This window comes from Spea bombifrons, chromosome 4, assembly GCF_027358695.1.
Source record: "Spea bombifrons isolate aSpeBom1 chromosome 4, aSpeBom1.2.pri, whole genome shotgun sequence".
In the NCBI taxonomy this organism is placed as follows: domain Eukaryota; kingdom Metazoa; phylum Chordata; class Amphibia; order Anura; family Pelobatidae; genus Spea; species Spea bombifrons.
Genome location: NC_071090.1, coordinates 14,876,485 through 14,891,720, shown reverse-complemented (window position 1 = coordinate 14,891,720; position 15,236 = coordinate 14,876,485). Strand labels below are relative to the sequence as shown.

Here is a 15,236-nt window from a genome sequence, read left to right as displayed (position 1 = left end):
AAATATAAAATGAGGCCCCCCCCCCCAGAGCATTTGCTCAAGCCAAATGTACTTGTATCACACAGAGGGGTCTCAACAGTAGAAATATTATTGTGCCAAGATATTTAAAAATCATGGTAAATTCTGTTCATTCTTTGTTATTAAGCGTGAGTCATCGCAACATTATACGTCAATTTGTTTTGCTTAAAGAAATTAATACATTTCATGTTAAATGGTCGGTGAAATCTTGCAGGTTTTTATAAGAATCTAACTTCAGCACCTTAAGACAACTTCACAAACAGCTGGGAGTAACAAAAATTAATTTAGAGTACGGTATAACCCCTTTAATGCAATTTAAAAAAAAAAACGTCAGGAAAGCAATTTGTTAATTTACTCAGGTCAAAGGTGGTTCATGCACTCCACAAATACTCTCCTACAATACATGGAATAGAACAAAGGATAAAAAAAATCATACATCAAGTGTGAATATATTATAAACACACAAAAAAATACAACAGGTTATCTTATATGCAGCTGGAAGGCCACAAAGTTTCCACAGTCATTGTTGGATCCCCCCCCAGGTATTAACAAATGAATATGGGTAGAGGAAAGTTTATAAATCCCCTCTGATCTGTAGTCTCATTATGCACTAGTATAAAAACGTCCAACGTCCTAAATATTCTGTGTGACAAAAAAAAAAAAGATTCTATTCTAATATCTCTGGCACAGTTCGGCTGTCCTATGGCTTTCAGAAAGATCCAGTACCGTATGAATTTCCCCCATTATAGCCGCTACTGCCATAATTTCCACCCCCGTAACCACCTCGGTATGGGCCTGCACTGCTACTGCGGCCCCAGTTACCAACTGTTCCTGCAGCTTTAATTGGTCCGTAGGAGGAAGAGTGATGGTTGTAACTGCCGAAGTTGTAACCATTGTCATAACCACCATCCTCTCCATAGCCGCCATACATGTTATAGCCCTGGTTGCCGCCTCCATAGTTTCCGAAACCTTTGCCTCCACCACCAATTCCGTTTATATCTCGTGAGGGGCCGCCACCGCTCCCTCTCCCACCTCTGCCACCACGAAAGGGTCTTGAAGACCCCGCTTGAATATCTTCTTTAGGAACAGCCTTTTTCACCTCCACGCGGTGACCGTTGATAGTGTGAAACTTTACTACCGCGGCCTTGTCTGCTGCGTCGTGGTTGTTGAAGTAGATAAAACCAAATCCGCGTTTCTTGCCAGACATTTTATCAGTGATAATTTCAACTTTCTCCACGTGACCGAATTGTGAGAAGTGTTGTAGCAGGTCTGTCTCCTCAACATCCTCCTTTATGCCGCCAACAAATAGCTTCTTCACCTTGGCGTGAGCGCCTGGTTTAACCGAATCTTCACGGGAGACAGCTCTTTTCAATTCAACGTTACTACCATCCACCACATGAGGCGACGCCGCCATTGCCGCATCTGCCTCTTCAGCGGTAGAGTACGTTACAAATCCGAAGCATCGAGAACGCTTTGTTTGTGGATTTACAACTACCACACAATCAGTTAACTGTCCATAAGTCTCGAAGTGTTCTCGTAAGCCATCCTCTGTGGTTTGGACATTGAGGCCTCCAATAAACAACTTACAGAGTTGTGAAGTCTCCATGTTCCTGACCTTATCCAAAAAAAAAAGCGTGCTGTATTCTGGAAATAATCGTGCTGCGATTATTGTTTCAAACGAAAAGCGAAGTGTTTGTGGGTCGTGCGCCTTACGTCACATAAGCTTTCGTGAGATCCTACCAATCATGGTTTTCGGGAAAATGGGTTGTATATGTAGCGTTGTGTGAAACGTGCGCCCTTACTGGATAGCGAGATACAGCGTTTCCTTCAACACAGTCTCGCGCGTTTTCGTGACTTTCACGGCGGTGGTGTGCGGAAACTTATGCTTTTCTTAAGTGTAGGACAAAGCCTGTCGGTAATTTTAGTTTCGTAATCTCTAGGATCTGCAAATTATAACACACGTATACTTCAGAATTTTATAAATTAGCTAATGGTGATTTTTTTTGCCCCTTTAGTAACGAGTTGACGTACCTATCATGCACATAAAATAATATTTTTAAAAGTTTGCCAGACTTTTTTTTTTTTTTAAATCTAATTCGCAGCACTGGTGCCACTTGTAAACGAAATCAACCGGAGAGCTTTCCGGGTATGCGCACAGTGCACTGAAAGCCCAAAACGTTTGCTGAGCCAGTCTCAGGAGTGATGTCCGGTCATGAACGAATCGTTCTTTTGATCCGATTCTTTTCAGTGATCCGGATGAATCGGTTCAGTAGACTGAACGATTCATTTGTAGCAGTTCAGTCTGTGAATCATGCAGTTGTAACCTGATCCTAGAGAGAGTCATCTGCAGAGACACAGAATCTGGGATCAGGTTACAGCTCATTGATTCACAGAGGAACGACGACTCATAGATTCAGAGAGTCGTTCAAAGATTCGAATCATTCAGAGAAAATAATTGCCCCAGGACTTAGATTCCCCTTAGTTTGCCCACCTTTACCTCTAACTGCACTTTAAGTTAACTTTATTAAATTAATTAAATTAACCCTCAGTCATCAGCATTAAATTAATCCATTAACCAAAACTGCCCCTAAATTAACCCTAAAGATGCCATTAACCATAACTGCACCTAAATTAACCCTAAACACCCCATCAACCATAACTGCCCCTAAAATTAACCTTAAAGACCTCATCAACCATAACTGCCCCCAAAGTAACCCTGAAGACCCCATTAACCATAACTGCCCCTAAATTAACCCTAAAGACCAGACTTGCATAGAGATCACAGTGTGATCGGCGCAGGGGAATCGCGGGGAGGAGAGTGAGAACCCTCCTCCCACGCTGAAACAGAAAACGAAGGGGAAAAAAAGGTTAATCATTTAAAAAATAATAATAATAAAAAAAATCATTAACCCGTTAACCTCCATTGATGGGTCAGGCACGTCATGCAAAACAGTCACTTATCGACCTATGACACGTCATGACATTAAACAAGCTTGGAAAGTGATCACCGATCACTTTCTTCGCTTAAACGGTATTGCTGTAATGCCCCGAGGCATTCAGCAACACCGAGATCGGCATCATGGGCCATGTCTGCTATACACTGTATTTGAACATGAACTTGATAAAGACCTCATTGTGAGGTCGAAACGTTGTTGTCTGTTTCCTACAATAAATCTGTCTGATGGAACCCCTGCGTGCCTGGAGCCCTCTTCTATTTTTGATTTACTGGGGAGCTGGCCCTTCCTGGCACAGCTAAGCACCTGAGTTCCTGTGGGGAGTGAGTGCAGATTCCTAATTCTGGTGACTTGCTATACACTGTATGGCGGCGGACGCCCGTTTTAAAAGTTTAGGAAGTGATCAATGATCACCTCCTAAACTTCAATGGTGTTGCTGAAATGCCTCGATGATGAGGTATTCAGCAACACTGAACACTCACCCCAGGACACGCCGTGACCTCTCCGGAGAGCGGTCACAACCACCACTGCAAGTGATTTCGCTAATCGTGAAAAGATGGCAACCTCCCTGTAACAAAAAAATAACAACGTTGAAAAAGTTTGCTAGATGGTCTCCAGACCCTCTAGAGAACTCTGGCTCCACTTGCAGGTTGAATATAGGTACTGCATTCAACCATGCAAGTCAATGGAGCCTAGCTTTCTAATCACTATGTGATTAAATATTTACAAATTTTTAAAAAATATGGGGAAAAAAAACTTAAAAATAAAATGGTAACATTGAAAAATTATTATTCAGAGTAACCATCCAGTTCCAGCAAAAGGTAAAAAAAAGTCCAAAAAGAATAAAAATAAATAAATAAAAGATATTATTGTGAGCAAGTGCTAAAATTACCGCTGTATCTTCCCAAAAATCTTGACATGGAAAGAGTTAAAGTAAAAGCATTTCAAATACCCAAGGGGTTTCTAGTTTAAAAAAATGAATGGTTTTATGGGGTAAATTGAAGTGGCTGGGCTCAAAAGTAGGGCATAGGCACAGACTGACCAAAATGGGGGAAATAAAGCGCACTTCCCAAATGTGGCATTTTAACCCCAAACAAACCCATGCATGGGTGGTATCACTGTACTCGGAAGATGTTGCTGAACACATATTGGGTTGTTGTTTGATAGTGATGTATACCTGGAGCTATAAATTTATACCCGAATTACAAAAAAAAATACTACCACAATCTGTGGCAAAGGCTGGTGGTAGAATCTCATGCATGGAAATGGTTAAAATACTAGCATTTGAAAGAACTTGGGGTGTCTAGTTTTCAAAAATATATGGTTTGATAGGGTAAATTGAATTAGCCGGCTTCAAAGATGGCCCTATTAGGGGGCAGTAGGACCAAATGTAAAAGTTCCAAGTAAAAAAATGTGCACTTCCTAAATGTGGCGTTTTACCTCCCAAACAACCCAACAAACCCATGCATGTGGGGTATCACTGTACTCGGGAGATGTTGCTGAACACATATTAGGGTCTTGTTTGAAAGTGACGTATACCAGGAGCTGTAAATCCATACCTGAAGTGCAATTTTAGAGATGAAAAAAACCCAAAATAACTTACTACCACAAAGTTTGACAAAGGATGGTAGGAGAATTAATGCATGTAAAGGGTTAACATACCAGCATTTCAAATACATTGAGGTGTCTATTTTTCAAAAATATATGGTTTGATGGGGTAAATTGCATTGTCCGGCTTCAAAGATACGTGAAATAGCACATGGGGCAGAATGACCAGCTTTGGGAAAAAAATGGTTTTAAAATATCAAAACGCTACTTGTACTTATTGCCCAATAACTTGCACAAAAAAACATAAAAACATTCGGTATTTCTAAACTTAGGACAAATAGTGGAATCTATTTAGCAAGTTTTTTCATTAGCTTTTTGGATGGGTACAAGATTTTTCGGGTAAAAGTCAGAAAATGTGTTGTTGTTTTTTTAAATTTTTCATCATATTTTATTATTTTTTTAATGAGAAATCAGATAATATGATCAAAACTATGGTATATGAAGAAAGCCATTCTTGTCCTGGAAAAAAACAATATATAACTAGTGTGGGTACCCTAAATGAGTGAGGAGAAAATTACATCTAAACACAAGCACCGCAAACAGCCTCGGTTCCAAGGGTACAAAGGTAAAACACAGCTTGGTCCTTAACCCCTTCAATCCCATGGGGTTTTTGGTACCTCAAGTCCTGGAGCAATTTTGCTATTTTTGTTGGTTCAGCAATTATTCTCTTTTCCTGTGAATAGTGTACCCATGTAAACTATATAATGTTTTCCAAGGAGAGATAGAGCTTTCTTTTGATACCATAGTTGGATGATTAGCTGAAAATTTAGAATGAGAAATTTAGTAAAAACTAGCAAAAATTAGAAAAAAAACACCTCATTTTGTTTTTACATTTTCCCTCTAAATCCTCATAAAATTAGGTAAGAGATGGAAAATCCCCTCCAAGTTTATCAATTCCGGTGTCCTGATTTCAGAAATACCTAATTTATATAGATTTTCCATACTTCCCCAGCACTTATAGGGAACATACCATTTTTTATGCTTATGGCTTAACGGGTTTAGGGGTTGTGAACAGGGGCAGGAGGGTTATACTGGGTAGATATTGTGTTAGGGCAATGGGATGTAAGGTTTTTTTTTATTTTTTTTATTATAATTATCTTTTTTATATATTTTTTTTAAAAAAATGGTTAGAGGTCCTCTTAGGGACCCCTTGAACATGTTATTAATGCCGGTGACATCACTTAATTTTAAAAAAAAATATTATTTATATTATTATTTTAATGAGTTTTTATCATCATTTTTTAAAATTAATAACCTGTTTTTTTCTTCTTTTTCTGGTTTCTCACTCTCCTCCCCACAATCCCCCTGCACCGATCACACTGTGATCTCTACGCAGGTCCTCAATGACGTGCATAGAGATCGCAGCGTCTGTGCCTCATCAGAGGACAGGATATCTCTGCAGGGGATATCCTGTCCTCCGATGAACTTCCGGGTTACGTCAGCAGTGATGCAACCCGGAAGGGAATGCTCAATCGGGCATTTTTAACTGCCCGATCACACAGTTTAAAATGTAACAGCTTTACGACTTTACATCAGATCAGACAGCAGAAAGCCGGCAATGCCGGCTTCAGCTGTCAGGGGGGAGTCCATAGGGGATTCTTGGGATGCGTTTTTTGGACGTACCGGTAAATCCATAGGGGACTGAAGGGGTTACTGACAAGACTGTTTCTTACTCGTAGTACATTGTGGGACAATGGCTCTTTTACCATTTTTCAGTGTTGCTGTTTAGCTGTGATTTTCTTCTTTCTCATTTTGTGCACCCACACATATTATATCTTGTTTTTTTCAGGACAAATAGGGCTTTCTTTAGATACCATTATTTTTATTATATCTAATTTACTATAAAAAAAATTATAAAATATGGTGATTTAAAAAAACAAAACAAACAACTTTTTCTCATCTGCAAAGACTAATGAAAAAACCTGTTAACCCCTTCAATCCCAGGGGTTTTTGGTACCTCAAAGCCTGGAGCAATTTTGCCATTTTTGGGGTATGTCGGTTTAGCGATTATTCTCCTTTCCTGTGAATAGTGTACCCATGTAAACTATATATTGTTTTTTTCAAGGAGAGATAGAGCTTTCTTTTGATACCATAGTTGGATGATTAGTTGAGAATTTAGAATGAGAAATTTAGTAAAAACTAGCAAAGATTAGAAAAATAAACTAATTTTTTTTTACATTTTCCCTCTGAATCCTCACAAAATTAGGTAAAGTGATGGAAAATCCCCTCCAAGTTTATCAATTCAGGTGTCCTGATTTCAGACATACCTAATTTATATAGATTTTCCAGACTTTCCCAGCACCAGGGAGCATACTATAAGGTGTACAATTTTGTATAATTTTTATGCCTATGGCTTAACGGGTTTGGGGGTTGTGAACGGGGGCAGGAGGGTTATACTGGCTAGATGTTATGCTAGGGCAATGGGAAGTAAGGTTTTTTAATATTTTTTTTTTCAAATTAAAAGGTTTTTATTCAGATCCATGTAACAGTATAGGATACAGGAGGGTGAATGGTACGGGAAGTCCAGAGAAATTGGGGAATCGTGTGAGGGGAGAGGAGGCTATTTTCATGAGAAACCCAGACTGGCCGGTTGGTGCGGGTTTGTGACAATATACAGGCGTCATGGTATGATTGGAGATGGGGTACACCCAGACCTCCGTGGAGACGAGGAGCAAATCTAGTGCAGTTGGCAACACGAGAGCGACCCCGAAGTCTGGTAAAGTCAACGAAAAAACGTTGTATAGAGTGCAATAGGGAAGGAGGGGGTTGAATGGGTACAGTCCGCATGACATAAAGAAGTTTGAGGAGAGCAGTCATCTTTAAAGCATTAATACGCCCCAGCCAAGAAAGCTCGAAACGCTTCCAGCAAGAGATATCACGCTGGACCTGCTGCCATGTAGAAACTATGTTTAGAGTGTTAAGGGTGTGTGTGTGTGTTTGGGCAATTTAATACCCAAATAAGTGAGGTGGGAGTCCTTCCAATCAAAGGGGTAGGAAGCCGCAAGCTGAAGGCGCTGAGATTCGGCCACATTAAGGCAGAGGGCTTGAGTCTTAGAGACATTGATTTTATGGTAAGAGGCCTGTGCATAATGTCCCAGTTGCGTCAGGAGGGCAGGTAACGAAGTAGAGGGCAACGTTATGGAAACTAGGATGTCGTCAGCAAACAGTCCCAAAGTGCAAGTAGAGGTGGAACTAAGCGGGAAACCTAAGATAAGAGGGTCAGAGCGGATGCGCGCGGCAAGGGGTTCCAAGGCAAGAGCGTAGAGAAGGGGGGATAAGGGGCAACCCTGCCGGGTACCGTTAGTAATGGGTATAGGGCGAGAGAGGAAGCCCATCTTAGAGACGCATGCCGACGGGGAGGTGTAAAGGGCCATCACTGCTTGGAGAAAGGGGGGGGGCAAATTGAAAAAGAGCGGACCTGAGGAAGTGCCAGTGAAGCCTGTCAAAGGCTTTTTCCGCGTCAAAAGAAATTAAAAGAGAAGGAATCTGTTAGCATCCCAAATAACATTTATAAATTTGCGGGTTTTATCAGAAGGTTGTCTGCCAAGGACAAAACCAACCTGGTCGGCATGCAGCAAAGAGGGCAGGAGGGGATTCAGTCTGTTGGCGAGGACTTTGGCATACATTTTTAAATCATTGTTAACCCCTTCAATCCCAGGGGTTTTTGGTACCTCAAAGCAATTTTTGCCATTTTTGCGCTATGTCGGTTCAGCGATTATTCACTTTTCCTGTGAATAGTGTACCCATATAAACTATATATTGTTTTTTCAAGGAGAGATAGAGCTTTCTTTTGATACCATAGTTGGATGATTAGCTGAAAATTTAGAATTAGAAATTTAGTAAAAACTAGCAAAAATTAGAAAAAAACATATAAGTTTTTTTACCTTTTCCCTCTGAATCCTCACAAAATTAGGTAAAGCAGGGCTTGACAAATTTGTTGTGAATCTAGGCGCCAGGTAAAAAAGTTAGGAGCCAGGATTTTTTTAAACTAACAGTTGGTCAGGAGTGATCTGATCATCATCAGCCCACTTACTAAACTCACAGCGTTTGACCTGGAAGCACCCTGGACTTTCAGGTCAGTGCTGTTTTATTTATTTATTTATTTTTGTTTTTTTTTAACTCTTTCGATGCTGATGTTCCATTGGAGCACAGCATTGACTGATATTTAGTCCCCACAAGCTTGTGGGGACAAATGTTAACCCCTGCAATGCCACGAATGTGTCATACACAATTGTGGCATTGAAGGGGTTAATGCTGCACTGTTGCTCTCATGGAGCGATCAGGCAGCAGGGAGGTGTTGGGGCTGGTCTCTACACTCATGTGGAGACCAAAGAACCCTCTCCCCTGTCCCTGAAGCTACCTCTGGCAGCTGGGACTCAATTGCTGGTCTATAGACCAGCCACTGCAGGGAGGGGAGTCTTTGATGACTGCTGTAGGCTTCCATGCCTACAGGAATCATCAAAGGGCTTATGGAGGCTCGTTTTTGCTGTTGCTGGTCTGCCTGGAGACCACCAGCAGCAGAGGCACGTGCAAAACGGGAATTAACCCCTAAATGCCGCGATCAGGCAGCTGGGGGGTGTTGGGTCAGGTCCCCACACTTGTGTGGGGACCCAATCAACACACAACCCCCTTCCCTGAAGCTGCCTGTGGCAGCTGAAAACACGATTGCTGGTTTTGCAGCAACTGTGTTTTCAGCCTACAGAATCACTCCGTGGGAGTGATCTCAGGCTCGGGGGCGGGCTCTGAGTGGCTGTGCTGTCTGCCCAGACTCCTGGGCAGACAGCAGCAGCAGCGCCCCCGTGTGGTGACTCAGCCTCTTACATCCACAATTTTTTCTGTGAGAAATTATCTAAGGTCCAACAGGGTCGCATCTTGGTCTGTGAGGATTTTAACCTCCCCTTAGACCCAGTATGGGATACATCCTCTTCGGCTCCCAGGGCTCGCAGTGCGCCCCTACGTAGATTATGTTCGGGTTTTCAGGACCTCTTGTTACAGCATGGGTTATATGATTCTTGGCGCATCCTACATGGCACAGAGAGGGACTACACGTTTTTTTCTGAGGCCCATAATAGTTATTCCAGGATTAATTTTGTATTTGTAGATAAGCTCACTTTACAAGATGTCAAATCGGTCGTTGTGGGTGACATCACGTGGTCGGACCACGCTCCGATGTTCGTGGACTTGCCCTCGGTGGCAGCGGTTAGGGGATACGGAACGTGGCGTTTAAACGAATCTTTGCTTAATGACAAGGAACTTGTCTCCACCCTCATCACGGCGACTAAGGATTTTTTCGCTATTAATTATACCCCTGAGGTAGACGTTCCGACGGTTTGGTCTGCTTATAAGGCGTTTATTCGGGGCCATTTCCTACAACATACCTCCCGACTTAGGCGTTTGCGCAGGGAATCTTACCTCTCGTTGTTGCATGCGTTGACCTCTCTGGAATCCCAGCATAAGGCTAGGTTTCCACTTGGGTTTTTGTCCGGCGTTTTTTTCTTGATGAAAAACGCCAGGAAAACTGCCAAGAAAACTGCCACTGCATTTACCTGCGTTTTGGCGTTTTTTCTGCAGTTTTTTCTGGCGTTTTAGCCTTTCTGTGGAAATTGCTTTTCTTGACCTTAGGCAGTTTTTCCAGCCTTTACAAGTTAGAAGTTTCACCCAGCTAAAAGGGATTAGGATAAATGGCAAGTATCTGCCCTCTCCTGATGTCATTTACTTGGTAGACCCTTTTGTCTCTTTTCTGTGGTTTGTAAGGCATGCTTTATTTCGAATGTCTGCTCCTCTGGGAAGATTGGCCCCAAATGATGGTGCAAATTGTTTGCTGTTGCTTTTGGCACGCAGGATCCGGTCGCGTATGTTTGTTTGTAATGGCATGTTTGTTCCAAATGGTGTAAAATTCAATATGAACCAGTCCAGGACTTTGTTTTGTGTGAAACTGTTTGTTTTCAGCCTATTTCTCGTAGGACACACAGATACTGGGTCCATCCTCTGCATTGTAACTGTGGAAAAAACGCCATAAAAAACGCCAAGGCAATAAACCCACATGGCTTTTTCATGGCGTTTTTTCTCTCCCATAGACTTCTATTGGAGAAAAAAAGCCAAGATTTCTTGCAAAAAACGCCAGAGTGTCAACATGCTGCAGTTTTGAAAAACTGCCACAGAGCCCAAAAAAGCAGAAAAACGCCAAAGAGGACTGAAAAAACGCCAAACAGAAAAACGCCAAGTGGAAATGGCATTTTGCGATTTCCTATTGAATTACAGCTAACATCTTGCTGCAGCCGTTTTTCACAAAAAAAACGCCAGGTGGCGCTATTGGCGTTTTTATAGGCGTTTTTAGCAAAAAAAAACCAAATGGAAATCTAGCCAAAAGCCAACCCTACCACTGTTTCTGCGCAGGCACTGCACAAAGTTTGCTCAGAACTACGGGCGCATCTTCTACAACACACTGCTTTTAACTTGAGGAAATCGAAACAGCTATTTTACCGTAAAAGTAATAAGGCTGACACTCTGCTGGCTCGCAAACTCCGCGACCAGGCAGCACAATCCGCAATAAAAGATTCTCAATAAATCAGGACATAGGGTTGCCAATCCAAAAGCCATATTTGAGGAATTTGCTGCATATTACCATGCGCTATATAACCTTAATCAGGATGCTGATACGCATCAACCTAGGGGGGAAGACATTAATAACTTTTTAGATACTCATAAGGTGCGCCATCTGGTGGAGGCCCACCAGAATCTTTTATCACAGCCGATAGCGGTAGATGAGATTCAAACTGCAATTAAAGCTCTCAGGGCTGGCAAGGGCTGGCCATCAGGACCTGGGCCAGGTCCTGATGGCTTGTCTGATATCTTCTTTAAGAGCCTTTGTCCACAATTAGCGCCTCACCTTACCTGCTTATTTAACTTTATTTTCTCTCATGGCACAGTGCGAACCGAGCTTTTAGACGCCCATATTATAACGATTCCCAAACCAGGCAAATCACCGACGAAATGTGAAAACTTTCGGCCAATTTCTTTGCTTAATTCTGACATTAAATTGTATTCCAAAATATTAGCGACCCGGTTAAATCAGGTCTTACCGTCCCTAATGAACCCGGACCAAGCGGGCTTTGTTATGGGGAGGCAGGCCCCGGACAATACTCGTAGATTCATTAACATTCTTTCACAAGTACAACGATCCAAAGCCGCAATGCTATTACTTTCCCTTGATGCCGAAAAGGCTTTCGACCGCCTGAATTGGGCATACATGCGGGAAGTTCTCCTTCGTTACTGTTGTGGTTGTGGCCTGTTTTATGCAAAATTATGCTAATATTTAAATACACAATTTAGACACATCTAACAATACAACAATAAATTTGATTCAGGAATACAGTTAAATTATGTAAAGACGAATACCAACAGATGTTATGATATATAATGATATACTTTATTAATACCTCTAGCAGTAAAAACAATATATCGAAAAAGGTTACCATAACAAAGTTACAGACAGTCAACAATTATATTCTAATAACATTGTAATAACATATGTACTTAACTTCAGAGAGTATCAGCATATCAAATGACTCCTTTGGTGTTCAGTTTCCAAAATGGCTCTAGATACCAGGATCATATAGAAGACTTTAAAGGATTCTTTCAGTAGTTGTTTTCTAGTTCTTAGTTACAATACTAGGCACTAAACTAGTCCTAGCTTCTTGGCGCTTAACTAGCCCAAGATGGAAGAGCAGCTTTCTATTTCATACTTTTTCCCTGGCAAACTTTCACAGCTCCCTTAGCTTCTGCCATGCTGCTTCCTTCCTCTCCTTCCAGTCTACTTCTGCCCCTCCTCCTTCTTCCTGGAGTTCCTGATATCCCATTGTTCCTGGCATAGCCCACATGGCTTTTCATGTAGGTAGCCATTATCTATGGTCTTAGATAAACAATAGATGTACACATCACTCACTCTCTAATGCTACCTGGTGGTAGAGGTAAGGCACTTCTTAAACAATAGAACTAATTGGTATTGTAATGTATGCCACAGTTAGGGGAGTGGTTTATCCAAAGGGAGATACAGATATTGCGTCTGTGACGTGAATCACTAATATTGGACAACGTAATCCATGTCCACAACAGTTACAAACTCCCCATAGCCTTTATTCGAGCTGTATTGGCCCTTTATTCTTCTCCTCATGCTAAGGTGTCATATGCCGGGTTCCACTCTGCCCCTTTCCCCATTACTAATGGTACGAGACAGTGGTGCCCACTGTCTCCTTTGATTTTTGTGCTTGCCCTGTAACCCCTGGCCATCGCCATTAGGAACTCCCTGGATATTCGTGGCTTTTGTTCTTCATCTCTCGAGCATAAACTGGGGTTGTTTGCCGATGATATTCTTTTGGCCATTTCAAACCCAACTGCGGCACTCCCCCACCTTCAGAACCTGTTAGACAAATATGGTCGATGCTCTTATTATAAAAACAATACTACTAAAACGCAAGCGCTACTGTAATGGTATGATGAGGCAGGACCCCAGATGGCGGAGGTAGCCAGGCCAAACAGGAACCAGAAAGTCAGAGAACCAACCGGGTCAGACAGGTAATCAGGATAAGCCAAATCAGAATCCAGAGACGAGGTCAACAAGCCGAATCAATACCAGGTGAGCAGGAATCAGGAGCCGAATCAGGAGACAGGAACGAGGTCAACAAGCCAAGTCAAACCGGAGCAGTAGTCACAAGCAATGCACAAGCAAATAGCAAAATACACCAACCAAGGGTGATCCAGAAGAGGAATTCCGGGTTTAAATAGGGAGAGGAGGAGGCGTGTCCTGCATTAAGAGGTCAGCCAAGGTTATAAAAGCATGTTACAAATGTAACGTGCAATATTAACTTTTGACCACACGGTGTGGTACCCGTTTACCGCGTGGTCGGCCATGCGGTGAAGACGCCGACCGGGTAGCGGTGGTACTCGCTGCCCGGGAAGCCGCCTGAGGAAGCGTCGTGGGAGCAGCCATGGAGCGGGGCCGGAGAGGCAGGTAAGTCCTTACAGTACCCCCCCCTCGAGAGCCGCCCAAAGGGCGACCAGGACCCCCACTGGGTTTCCGGGGGTACCTGACATGAAACTGACGAACCAGACGAGGAGCGTGGACTTCAGAGGCGGGCACCCAGGCTCTTTCCTCCGGTCCGTATCCCTTCCAGCGTACAAGGTATTGGAGGGTACCCCGGAAGAAGCGTGAATCCAGGATGGAACGGATCTCATAATCATCCATGGAGGAGACTGAAACAGGACCAGGACTGGCCAGCGTCCGGGAAAAACGGTTAAATATCACCGGCTTCAGGAGGGAAACGTGAAATGTACGAGGAATACGGAGGTTGCGAGGCAAGTCCAGTTCATAGGTAACAGGGTTGATACGACGGCGGACGGAATAAGGTCCAATAAAGCAAGGAGCCAATTTTTTGGAGGGAGTACGTAGGCGTATATGTCGGGTTGATAGCCAGACTTTGTCCCCGGGCATGTAAGTGGGGGCTGGTAACCGTCTGCGATCATAGTACTTCTTTTGATCCTGAGAGGCAGCAATGGACGCAGAACGGACAGAGGACCAAACTGAAGTTAGCCGCTTAAGATGATCATCCAACGCAGGAACACTCGAATCAGGGGATACCGCAGGAAGTACAGTCGGGTGGAAACCATAGACACTGTAAAAAGGTGTATGCTGGGTAGAGCCTTGTACCGCATTGTTTAGGGCGAACTCCGCGAGTGGAAGAAGGTCAGCCCAATCGTTCTGGTTGTCATTAATGAAAGCCCGCAAATACTGCTCAAGGCGTTGATTGGATCGTTCAGCCGCTCCATTGGTTTGGGGGTGATAAGCCGTGAAAAAGGAAAGGGTGATACCCACAGCTTTGCAGAAGGCTCTCCAGAAACGGGAAACAAACTGGACTCCACGATCGGAGACAATCACCTGGGGAAGGCCGTGGAGTCGTACAACGTCTCTGATGAAGATGACTGCAAGCTCCTTAGCTGTCGGTAATTTGACGAGAGGCACGAAATGAACCATCCTGGAGAATCGGTCAACAACAGTAAGTATAGTGGTGTAGCGATGAGAGGAAGGTAGCTCCACTATGAAGTCCATGGCGATGTGGGTCCAGGGACGACTGGGTACTGGAAGGGGCAATAGCAGACCGGAAGGGGGAGTCCTGGGGGTCTTGGTCGTAGCACAAGTGTGGCAAGATTTAAGGAAGTCTGCAACGTCCTTTCTCCAGGAGGGCCACCAAAAACTACGGCCCAGAGCCTGACAGGTGCGCCGGAGACCAAGGTGGCCCGCAAACTTTGTGGTGTGGTGCAACTGGAGTATCTTCTCACGGTATACAGGGGGCACGAACAACTTGTCAGAAGGGGTCTGGGCTGGAGCAGTGGGTTGACTGGCTTGAATTCGTTGCAGAAGGGGAGAGGAAACGGCAAGAGTGACAGCAGAGATGATACGGTTAGTGGGTACGATGGGTTCCGGGTCAGGTTTCTCCTCAGAGGCAGTACAGAACATACGTGATAAAGCATCGGCCTTGGTATTCTTGGACCCCGGACGATAGGAGATTATGTAATTGAAGCGGGATAAGAAAAGGGACCATCGTGCTTGTCGAGGCGTTAGTCGCTTGGCATCGCCAATATACTGGAGGTTCTTGTGAT

The 15,236-nt window shown here is 43.4% G+C and overlaps 1 protein-coding gene across 1 annotated transcript; it reads right to left on the bottom strand.

The window, feature by feature from the left end:
* Positions 1 to 308: 308 nt before the first annotated feature.
* On the bottom strand, positions 309 to 1,805 carry HNRNPA0 (heterogeneous nuclear ribonucleoprotein A0). Its single transcript, XM_053465395.1, has one exon. It carries the CDS (start codon positions 1,622 to 1,624, stop codon positions 728 to 730), a length of 897 nt encoding a protein of 298 aa, XP_053321370.1. The 5' UTR covers positions 1,625 to 1,805; the 3' UTR covers positions 309 to 727.
* Between the last annotated feature and the right edge of the window lie 13,431 nt (positions 1,806 to 15,236).